Source organism: Chinchilla lanigera, unplaced genomic scaffold (assembly GCF_000276665.1).
Source record: "Chinchilla lanigera isolate Chin_1 unplaced genomic scaffold, ChiLan1.0 scaffold00141, whole genome shotgun sequence".
In the NCBI taxonomy this organism is placed as follows: Eukaryota; Metazoa; Chordata; class Mammalia; order Rodentia; family Chinchillidae; genus Chinchilla; species Chinchilla lanigera.
In genome coordinates, this window is record NW_004955542.1 from 2,418,024 (window position 1) to 2,429,287 (window position 11,264).

Sequence of the window (11,264 nt, forward strand, 5' to 3'; positions counted from 1 at the left end):
GTGGCCTGAGGTCGTGGAGCTGTGTGCTGGGCACAGCACCCCTCACCGGAGGCGGGGGTGGGGTCCCCAGCCAGGGTTGCTTTTCCTGAGCTCTGAGTTCCTGACTGGGGGGCTGACAGCTCCCTGCTGGGACCCTGGGGACACTCTGTCCCCCAGTGCAAGGCGCAGCTCAGCAGAGCTGAGGCCGCTCAGCGGGAGGTGTGAGCCCCTCCCGACGGGCACGTGCTCTCAGGGCTCCCAGTCCCGCTCACACAGCGTAGCGCAGGCTTCGTCCTCCCACACCTTCCAGCTGCCTATCTCTGAGCAAAGTAAGACGACCTGGCTCCTTGGAATCTCCACTTTTATTTTGAGACAAGACCTCACTAAATTGCCCAGGCTGGCCTGAGACTTGTGATCCTCCCGCTTCAGCCTCCTGAGTGCTTGGCAGTACAGGTGCACGCCACCATGCCTGCCGCAGGGGCTTCATTCTGAGCAGTCTCCCGGCTGACCGCAGCCCCAGAGAGCCCCGGCTCTTCCCACCCAACCCATGGCCAGGTGGTCCTGCAAGGCCCTGCTCTTTCTCTTGGGGGCTGGTGCTGGACCCCACTCTGTCTGGGTCCTCTAGAGCCAGGGTATTTGGGGGCTCCTGGTCCCTGTGGGCCAGCCCCGGAGAGGGAACCTATTTGGGAGACGGATGCTACTCGGGCCTCACAGGCCGGGCCAAGCCGGACCCTGAGGTGCCTCTGATCCTGCCTGTGGGAGGCGGGCGCAGCGTCACGCCAGTGAGAGTTCTTTACTGTGTCCTTGGTACAAACACAGGTTCTGGGGCCTGAGCCAGCCCCGGGGGCCCGCCCCTGCTGCCTCTCTGGGGGACACCGTGCTCCTTCAAGGCATCCCACAACTCTTCTGCCTGGAGCGGCTGCTGCCCTGTAGCGAAGCCCGGCTGGGGATATAGCTCAATGGCATAAGCACCTGCCTGGCAAGTGCAAGGTTGTGAGTTCGATCCCCGGTACTGCAAAAAAAGAAACCTGTGGTGAACCCATTCTGAGAGAGGGCCTGTGTCAATAAAGGCCGCCAGAGAAGTGGGCTGCACAACGGCCCGAGGCCCTGGCTCCTGTTGCTCACCCGCCCCATCTCGGTGGCCCCCAGGCGGCCTTCCCAGTGGAGGCAACACACACGGGCAGGGCCGAGGCCGTGTCGTGAGCAGATCGGGCAGTGGAGCAGGCAGCCCGAGCCCACAGAGACGCTGGGACCCTGCGGGGGACGCTGCTCGGGTGTCAGGCGTGGCGGGCGGGGCAAGTAGGCCCACCTGGGAGGCCCCTGCCCTGGGCCTGGAGCCCCTTCTCCCCCACCTGCTCCGGCACAGCTCCCCCGAATCCATTGTAGGGCCACAGAGGAGGAGCTGAGGTTCTGCGCGAGCCGTCCTGGGCCCGGGCCCCTTCCCTGAGGCCCTGGACGTCCCACCCCGCAGACACGGGGCAGCGTGGAGTGTGGTGCTGTGGTGCCAGCCACAAGGCTGCATCCCCGGCTGTGCTGTGTCCCTTGGCATCAGCCCCGAGGGGAAAGGCAAGCACACATCAGTGGGGCTGTTCTTGGACAACGAGGCCCTGCCCAGGGTCCCTCAGGGTGGGACCTTCGCGACCTCGAGGGCTAGGGCTCCGGGCCAGGGCTAAACGGCTCTGCCCACTTGGAGACATCCAGGAAGACAGCCGAGGCCCCATGGTAGAGCCAGAGACGGGGCAGGGCGCCATGGCGGGCCCAGGCGTCCCGCACTGTGTCGTAGGCCTCCATCTCCACATGGTAGTCGCCCTCCATGCCCTGCCAGCGGCCGCCCGTCACATACAGCGCATCACCCAGGGGCACCAGGGCGCCATTCTCGTGCAGGCTGTGCTGGGACTGCACCTGAGGACAGAGGACAATGGCCAGGGGCCCTCCGTGGGTGCACAGGACAGCGGGGAGAGGGACTGCCTGCCCCATCCCAAGCAGGGCACTGTGACCCTGGGAGCTCGCCGCTCTCGCTCTGTGCTGGGCGCGGCCTGTAACCTCAGCCCTCAGGAGGCTGAGGCAGAAGGAGCACCACAAGTCTGAGGCCAGCCTGGGCTACATAGGGACTTCCAGGCCAGCAAAGCACCAAGGCTCAGGGGCAGCAGTGGGCAGCAGGACTACAGAGCACCCCGGGTGGGCAACCAGGGAGGAGAAATGGCGGCCTGGGCCGGTGCTGGGGCCCTGGAGGGGCCGTGAGGCTCAGGAATCCCCTTCCAGCTTGCCTGGCCCAGGGCACGCTCCTGGTAGTCACCCCTGGAAGGAGCTGCTTCCCGCAGGGCCTGGCTTTGCTCACCGTGGAGACAGGCCACCCTCACCCCTGCCCCCGGCTGCCCCTGCGGAGCCCATGGTGGGTGGCAGTGCCCACCTTCTGCCACAGGTTGGCTCCTGGGTCGTACACGTAGACCTTCTTGGTGTTGTCGCCGATGAGGTAGAGCGCCCCATGGAGCGCAGCGCAGCGCGGGGAGGACAGGTACTTGGGCAGGAAGGGCGAGGCAATCACACTCCAGGCATCTGTGTGGCAAAGGGCACTGTGTCGGGGCCGGGGTTCCTGCTCACAGGGGCCAGCGGGGACGCCCCTTCCTGCCTCAGCGCACTGGCCGCCCGAAGAGGCCTCTCCCTGATCCAAGGCTTGGGGCTCCCAGGAACCTCAGCCTTGGGGGTCCTGGCCTGGTGACCCCATCCCACGGGACTGGCCCGGAGCCCTGGGCCTCAGCCTCCTTCCTGCCCCTTCCCCGGGCCTGGGAACCCCCACCCTCATCCGGGGCCCATCAGCCCTGTTGATCCTGACATCACTCTGCAACAGGCCCCACTGTCGTCACCACCATCCAGGGGGTGAAACAGGTCCAGTCTGGGGTCAGGAGCCACAGAGCTGCAGACAGTCCAGCGGGGCCCGAGCCCCAGTGTGGAGTCCAGACCAAGGAGCTCGGCAGTGCCCCCACAAGGCTGCATCTCTGCGAGGGGTAGACAGCAGCTCGCCTCCACAGCTGGGCGGGAGCTCCGTGAGGTGACGCCCGAGTGCCCTGGCCCCTGCCCCTCCCTGCCTTTCTCTGCCATCCCCCGCTGGTGGGACGTGGTCAGCTTTCCCAGGGCCCCAGGCCCCACGCCGGCCCCGCAGCGCCTACCTGTGACAGGGTTGTAGCACTGCAGCGCCAGAGCGTTGTACTTGCACGCACTGGAGCCCACCAGGTAGAGCCGGCCCCGGCAGCCGGCCGCCGAGAAGTTGCTGACGTACTTGAGCGCCGGCCGCACGGGCGTCCAGCTGTCTGTGTAGGGGTCGTAGCTCTCCACCTCCACCACGTCCAGCGTGGTGCCTGCAGGGGAAGCAGGGACGAGGCCGTGGGGGCTGGGAGGAGGGAGCAAACCCAGCCTCGGTGCCCAGGACCAGAAGGGCAGGGAGGGCAGGCGCACACTGCAGGGGCAGGGAGCTTGCCCAGGTCACCGGCGGGGAAACCGAGGCTCCCAGAAGTGGAGATCAGGAAGCTGGGAAACTCCAGTTCCGGGACGGAGCCTGGCTGTGACGATGCAGGGACCCTCGTGACCCGGAAGCCTTGCCTCACCCTCTGCGGACCTGGGGTCCCCGGGTGCCCTGGGCCCTGGAACCGTGTGTGCAGTCTGCTCTCTGGCCAAGGTCCCGCCGTGGAGAGAAAAGAGGGGGTGGCCAGGACAGGCGGGGGCTCTGACATCCCTCAGGGCCAGGCGTGGCTCTTTCATGATCTTTGGAGCCACAAGGGCATGACTTTTGATATCCGCCTCATTGCCCGCTCTGGGGCTCCTTGCTGGAGCGCTCTCAGGTGTGTGGGGACAGGGCAGTGCCAGGCCAGGGAGGGGCTCGGTGGGGAGGGCACAGTAGATCCTTCACCCCATGGCTCCCCAGTGCCCCAAGCCAAGGCCCGAGCCTGTGGTCACCCCTGCTGGCAGCTGGACACCACCTGACTCACCCTCTGCCTGCTCCATCCCACATGTGTCACAAGAGTCCGGGCTGGCTGGCTACTGAGAACACCAGGCAGGGGTCCCAGGGTCGCCTGCTGGGAGCCGGGTGTGGGCACCCTGACCGCAACAGGTGCCACACCCTGGACAGCCACAAGCAGCAGTGTCCCTGGGCTGGGGACAGGGGCTATAGGCCCAGGAGGCTCCAACCAACCACAGGCTGGGCTGGTGAGGAACTCACCACCGATGGCATAGATCTCCCCATTGAGCGCCGCGCTGGCATGATTGGTGCGGGCCTTCAGCATGGGTGCCACCGCCTTCCAGGCCGCCTCCTTCAGCGGGAAGCACCAGGCCTGGGTGGTTGACCAGGTGTCCGTCTTGGTGCCCCTGGAGCCACCTGCTGGGAGAGGCCTTGTCCACATGGATGCCACTGGCCTGCGGTCTCTGGACTCAATATCCACACCCCATACCAGGCTGTGACCCCAAATGTGCTGAGGTCCCAGCGACCAGACCATGAGCCGGGTTGGGGCTGCAGGGGCGGTCGGCTATGAGACCTCCTTCCCTGTAGACAAGGACTCAGATCCAGGGTTTCTACCCTGCCTCTTATTCGGAAAAGCCAGGGTGACCCGGCTGTCACACAACTCCTCCTGAGGACCCCAGGCAGCAGGTCTGGGGCCCTGGAGTTAAGTGTCCTCGCTCTCATGTCCCAAGACAGGTTGAGGGTTCCAGCCAAACTGTCAGGGACCCCACGGAGGCGGGAAGGTTGGTTTGCGGGTGCTGGCTGGGCCCAGGCTGCCCACCTGTGACGTAGACATCGTTGTTGAGCGCCGTCAGGGAGAAGCCCCACTTGTGGTAGTCAGGGAAGTCGGGGAGCGCCATCCACCGTCCTGGCAGGACGAGAGGCAGAGGGTCGGGTGGCCGGTCCGGGGGTGGGGTGCTGACACGGCTCCCTGCCACGGGGGTGGGCCAGCAGGGGCTCAGCAGGGGAGGGGACACCTGTGGGGTGGGGCTGGATCCGGCCCTCACTGCCTGGGTCATTCTGCCCCACGCCTCTCAGCACCCAGCACCAGACTGGACACAGGATGGCACCCAGGACACAAGACAGAGCTCCCCTGACCCGTAGGGACCCCACGGTTGCATGGGTCAGGGGCCTCCGCTGTGGGCCTCACTAGCGGGTGGCAGCATTCTTCCATTCTTTGGGTCGTGGGGTGCCGGACACCACAACCCTGCAGCAGGTCTCCCACCCAGCCCAGCCTCGGTTTCCCTGTTGAGAAAGGAGGCGTCCCTGGCTCTCAGGGAAGTGAGGGGGCGTGAGATGGGGTGCGCGGGGCTGCGCGACCTCGGGCAAGCTGAGGCCAAGGATGAGAAGCACTTTGGGAAAGCCCCCGAGACTGTACCCATGGGGGAGGCTTCTGGGGTGTTTGTGGGAAGCTGGGCCTCGGGCAGCGAGTGCCTGGGACAGCGCTTGGGACATGTGGAACCCGGGCCTTGCAGAGAACGGAGTTGGCACCACGGGCAAGGACTGAGTGTCCCTGACTCACGTCTGTGTCACCCCGGGGTCCCCGCCAGCCCGGCCACAGCTGCTTCCTGACGTCAGCACCAAATCCCTCTCGTCACCCGGCCTGGCTAGGACAGCCGCTGGGCCTCCTCCTGTGCCAGCCAGGGGTGCCCCATGTGGGGCTGGCAGGGACCGCGTTGGCCTAGGCCGCAGCCAGCGGCGAGAGTATTTTCCCAGGAGGTGACCGCGAGTGCCACCGCGGGTCCACAGAGGCTCCCCAGCCCCCCGGGCCCCATTGCACCCCCTTTCCTTCCTGGTGCCCCTCACCGAGCCCGTTTCACAGAAGGGGGAGACCACATGCATCCCCAAGCCGGCCTGATGGGGGAGCAGCGGGGGAGCCGTTGGAGCAGAGCCTGGGCTCTTGCCCCTCACCGTTACCCCCACTGCACTCCTTCATCATCTGGAGCACAGGGCAGGGGGCAGGAGGAGCCCCAAGGACCAGCGCTTAGCCTCAGGCCTCTCACGAAGGCTCCAGACTCATCTACACCCACGACGTCCATGGGCACCTGGACGTGGACTTGGCAGGCGGGTGGTTCCCTGAGCACCCACTCCCGGGCCTGCAGGCGCTGGGGACAGCACAGGGAGGGCACTCACTGGCCTGGGTGTCATAGAAGGCGAAGTTCCCAGGGCGCGGCGTGGGCTCCTCACCACCCTCCTCGTCTTCCTCCAAGGCCCGGCCACCCACCACCACCAGCACCTCTTCCAGCTTCTGCGGGGGGCTGGGCAGCGCCTGGGGAGAGGAGTTGGCATGATGAGCCTCGGGCCCGGGGCGCGTGTGGGCCGGGTAGGCGCATGCGTGTGCCTGCGTATACACACAGGTGTGGACACAAGCGTACATCCCCGCGGGTGCAGATGGCCACAGCTGCACTGTGGGGCAATACTGGAGGGCATTCCCTCTTCCTCCTGCCCCCTCCTGCCAGCCTCTGAGGCCCAGTTCTGATGCCACTTCCCCAAGGCCCTCACGCCTGCCAGCTCCCGCAGGACGCCCCGCACCCCGAGCACGTGCCGCTGCAGGGACCTCTCCATCCCGCCGCACACCCCGAGCCCAGTGAACGTCGGGCTCCTTAGGACGAGGCCCCTCCAGACCCCCACCCCAAATTGGTGTGGAGAGCACTCGTCCCCCGGCTCGCGGGGTGGGGCTGGTCCCTGTCACAGCAGTGTTCAGAGGTAGGCTCCCTGGAAGGAACTGGGTCATGACAATGCTCTGCTCATCATGGGTGAAGCCACTCACAGCTCTCACTCGAGTGGGCTTGTTCATGAGGAGGCGGAGCCTCCGGATGGAGCGGGAGGGTGCTCTGGTCCCGCCCCTCGTCTCTGCCTGTCGGCTTCCTGGCTCCCCCTCTGGAGCTGCTGGACCCAAGCCTGAAATCCGAAGCCGCAATTGGCCTCTCCTCCCTTAAGCTGTTATCTCCTCTGTTCTGCCACAGCCTCAGAAAGCTAGCACGCCTGACGTCCTGGCTCTGTCATACTCGGGAGCACAGTCTGTCCCGGAGGGGTGCCAGTGATGCCCATGCAGGCGCCCGCCCAAGGCAGGGTGTGATGCATGTTTGGGGACACCTGGGGATGCTCACACTTGGTTTTCCTCCCAGTGCGAGGGGGGTCTCAAGGGTGACGCTCCTGCTTCTCAAGGATGGGACCCGAGGCCCCTCACTCACCCCACTGTGGCCCCGGGTCAGGGCCTCCTGGCACGCCCGTGATGCCTGGATCAGCGGCTCTGTGGCCAGCAGCTCTTGCACGCAGGGCCTGGGCACAGCACCCAGGTGCACCAGGCGGAGCAGCCCGGGCAGGTGGGCAGCCCGGCCCTGGGGATCATGGCGCACCCAGCGCAGCAGGGCCTCGAGCCGGCTTTGTTCCGGCTGCACCTGCAGCAGGTCGCTGGCCAGGCAGGCAGCCAGCCGGTCCCGGGGCAGCTGCAGGAACTCGTCCTCCTGTGCCACGGCCTCGAAGTTCTCCCGCAGGAAGGCCCAGGCCTTGGCCGCCACCCCGAGCAGCCCCTGCTGCTCCCCGAATTCACAGATGCCCAGGCAGTTGGTGGCGTCCAGCTGCTGCTGGAGGTAGCGGCCACAGACCTTCTGCACTGCGGGGAAGTGCAGGCGCGAGGCCGTGCGCGTGAGCGCCTCCACATTGGCCTGTGTGATGGTCAGCCGGCCGGTGTACACGAAGTCCACAAGCTGCCCCACCGCAGCCGGCTCCACGTCATGCAGCTCCACGCGTGCGGAGAAGCTCTCGGCAAAGTTGCCCACAAACATGGCGTGGAAGTAGGGGCTGCTCAGTGCCAGGAGGCCGCGGTGGCAGGGCAGCTCCTGACCGCCCACCAGCAGTGTGACATCTGCCAGCTTGGGCAGAGCGCGCAGTCGCTGCAGGCCATCCAGCATGTCCTGGGCGTGTGAGGGCACCTGGAAGTCCAGGTCATCCACATTCCGCACCATGATGCCGCCAGCCGGGGTCCTCGGTTGGCCCTTGTCCCCACAGAGGTGCCTGGCACCTCCTGAGCTCCTGGAAAGCACAGCAAGTTCAGCCACAGTCTCCCCTGCCTGAGTGACCACCACCCCCGCAGTCCAGCCGGGCCCTGTGCAGCAGGCCAAGCGCTGCTCCCGTTGCACAGGGAGGAGACAGAAGTCGGAGCAGAGACCGACTTGTGGCTGGCAGGGTGAGCACAGCGGCAGAGGACGGCGAGCCCTGCACCCAGAGCCCGCACGGCTTCTGTTGGGCCCACGCTGCAGTGCAGGCTGTGGGACGTGTTCTGGCTTCCTGCCCCACTGATGGCACTGCCCACCTGCTGCGACCTTGCAGGTGGCTGTGGGCAAGCCACGCCCCCTCTGTCCGATTTCCTCATCTGCAGAGAGGCTGAGGGTGGAAGCAGCAGTGCACCGTCCTCCTGCGGCCCCCTTTGTGTCCTGCTGCATCCCCGGCCGCACCCTGGGTCAGCCCCCGCTAGGTGAGTGCTGTCATTTCACAGCTGGGGACGGGGCACGGGGGCGGTTGAGAGCTGGACTTGAGCTGGGAGCCAGGGCCAGACCATAGCCGAGGGCCGTTGCTAATGATGCCCAGGAGTTTCCCCTGTAGTTTCTCAGCCCAACGGTCCAGGGTTTGCACCAGCAAATCTGCTTATTTGCATAAACACACACTCACCTGCTTCTGCACTTTGCCCGAAGAAAACAGTCCCAAAGAAGTAGTCTGCGGTGTGTTCCTTGAAGTCACCCAAGGGCCAAAGACTGCACAGCAGGGAGGTGTCTGCCCACCAGAGGGCGCCACTACAAGGCAAGTGAGAGCCAAAAGCCCGCCCACACGTGGCCGGTCACTCTCGGGCCCTCTGGTGTCCAGTCCCCTTCCCATAGACCCAGGAAAGACTGAGGAGCCCACTGCGGCCTTTCAGGGACCAGGCTGGGCTCACGCTGGGCCCGACAGCTCAGGACCCAGGGCACTGGGTGGGTGAGGACAGGTTGGCGAGGACTCTGTGGGCCAGGGGCCTGTCCCTGGCCACCACCCCAGGCCTCACATTCCAGGCATTGCTGCTGTGCTGCCCTTGGCCAGCTGCGGGGGTGGTGGCGGCAGTGGGAGGCCCAGCCCCTTCTGGGGCCTTGGACTTCTGCTGACACCTGCTGCCTGGGGTGCCAGCCTGGGGCAGGGGGCTCCTTAGGTCTTGGCCGCCCCCAGGCCTCCGAGGAACACAGGAGCGTGAGTGGGCAGGGCAGTGGAGGGCCCAGCACTGCCTGTGGGGACCGGGGCCCTGGCTGCATCCGCGGGAGTCAGCTTCCCCCTCCCGCTCTGTAGCAGGGCAGTATGGAGACCGGAGCGCCGCCCTGCTCCCGGAACTGGCCAGGCCTGTGGAGGCCTCTGGACCAAGCACTCTCTCCCGGGTCGTAGGCCTGACCCCACACCCCATCCCACACCCCACCCCACACCCCGCTCCCGGCCCACCCGGAGCCCCAGGCCTACCTTGCGGACGGTTCCAGACCTGAGACGGAACTGCAGGCCGCCACAGCGGCAGGTGGGCTATGCGGCTCGTGGCCACGTGGGATGGGGGTATTTTTAGCCTGTGTCTGCACAGGAGGAGGGCGGGGCGGGCCAGGCTGGCAGAGGGAGTGAGGTGACGGCTCCTTGCCCACTGCCTCCTCTGAGAGCCCATGCTGGCCACGTCCTGCCGGGGATGCCAGCGACAGCGCCAGGGCAGACGGCGGGGAGCTCCTAGGGCCATCAGGAAGGCTTGGGGGGGCAGGGAATGCCGTGTCCCCCTTTTGTCATCTGCAGGATGGGGACAGTGGGTGCTGAGCCAGGTGGGTACCTGGAGGGGCAGGGAGAGCCCAGGCTGGGGGCAGGCACCGAGGGCCCGACGCACTACCTTTACACGGGGGGCACACAGTGGCCCAGGTGTGTGTCCAGGGGAAAGTGCATGAATGAACCCAGCTATGTCCCCAGAGCTCGGGGTGTGTGGTGCAGGCGGGATGCCTCGGTGGCAGTGACGGCCCCATGGAGCGGGCACGGGACAGAGACACAGCCCCTCCTGCCCTACGCGGCCTTGGCCCAGGCCGCCTTGGTGTCTCCCTCCCCTGAGCGCCAGGGACAGCTAAGAAATGGGGTCATCTAAAAATATCGCCGCTGGCGCCAGCCGCTCAGGCAGCACTTGGTCCTCTCTGGCCATAGGGTCCCAAATCAGCAGGGCTGGGGGTGACCCACGTCCAAGGGGAAGCTGGGAGCCTGCGGGGCCCCTGGCAGGGCCCCAGGTGCATGGAGGAGCCTCAGCCTTCCCCTCCGAGCCTGCCCTCATGCCTGCAGCTGGCACTGGCCCGCCCAGCCCCACTGGGAATGGGCCCGATGCCCTTGCAGACTGAGGGGCCTGAGTGGCCCAGGTGACAGCCCTCCTGGAAGAATGAGGTCTGGACCCAGGGCCTTTGCACCAAGCTACCCCCAATCTTTTTTATTCTTTTTCTGAAGCAGTGTTGCACTAAGTTGCTAGCTGCCCAGGCTGGGCTTGAACTTGCAATCCTCCTGCCTCAGCACAAGGGCCCTCACCCCACATCCCTGCCCAGCCCAGCCCAGCCTGGGGTCCGCCCCCTGCTTCAGCGTTTGTGGAGCAGGGGACCGTGGTGACAGCAGTCCGCACCTGCAGTGCCAGGGGCTCTAAGCGTCCTCGTGGACGACGCTTCCAGGACAGCTTGGCCAGGGCTCAGGCCGCACCAGCTGCGCACCCCCAGGCGTCCCCTGGTCGCCTCCCAGTGATGCTTGCGCTTGCAGGTGCGAGTTCACATCTCTGAGCAGAGCACAGCTCGCCTACTCGAGTTGGAGGGACACGCGGGTCCCACCACGGATGTCAGGCGCAGGGGGGCCACAGGGCCATGCCTTCCCCGGGACATACTGAGTGTGAACCACCGACGCAGCATGGGACCATCTTTCTCCCCAGCACAGAGTGGAGGTGGGAGCCGCATCGGGGCGGGGAGCGGCCGAGCCAGAGCTGGACGCTGCGCTGCGCAGCCCCCTCCCGCCAGCAGCGGGCTCACGCGCTCTGCCGTCCCGCGGGCTTCGCGAGGGCTCGCCGAGACCTCTTCCCCCGGCCGCGTGTGCTGGTGTGAAGTCAGGAACCTCTGGCCGGAATGGGCATGTTGTTGTCACAGCCAGCCGGCCTGAGGGGCCACTGCTCCATCACCGTGACACCTCCCCCCGCACCCCAGCCGCCGGTCCCTCGTCTCTCACTCAGTCCGCGGCTGCTGCCTCTGACAGCGCCCTGCGCATAGCGGCCACGGCCCTGGCTCCTGCT

General features: G+C 66.5%; 1 protein-coding gene across 1 annotated transcript; it reads right to left on the reverse strand.

The window, feature by feature from the left end:
- Window positions 1-375: 375 nt before the first annotated feature.
- Window positions 376-9,548, reverse strand: Klhl30 (kelch-like family member 30). The gene is made up of 9 exons (XM_005411196.2): window positions 9,449-9,548; window positions 8,642-8,763; window positions 7,165-8,005; window positions 6,104-6,239; window positions 4,752-4,838; window positions 4,193-4,348; window positions 3,147-3,335; window positions 2,390-2,535; window positions 376-1,881 (listed from the first exon to the last, which is right to left on the reverse strand). Exons 3-9 carry the CDS (start codon window positions 7,936-7,938, stop codon window positions 1,630-1,632), a joined length of 1,740 nt encoding a protein of 579 aa, XP_005411253.1. The 5' UTR covers window positions 7,939-8,005; window positions 8,642-8,763; window positions 9,449-9,548; the 3' UTR covers window positions 376-1,629.
- Between the last annotated feature and the right edge of the window lie 1,716 nt (window positions 9,549-11,264).

Excerpts from the sequence above, each read along its gene's own strand:
- Klhl30 (XM_005411196.2), bottom strand. The coding sequence starts at position 7,938 with ATGGTGCGGAATGTGGATGACCTGGACTTCCAGGTGCCCTCACACGCC. Across the intron at positions 6,240-7,164 it reads TGACCCGGGGCCACAGTGGG|GCGCTGCCCAGCCCCCCGCA; the intron begins GTGAGTGAGGGG and ends TCCTCTCCCCAG. Across the intron at positions 1,882-2,389 it reads GAGCCAACCTGTGGCAGAAG|GTGCAGTCCCAGCACAGCCT; the intron begins GTGGGCACTGCC and ends CTCTGTCCTCAG.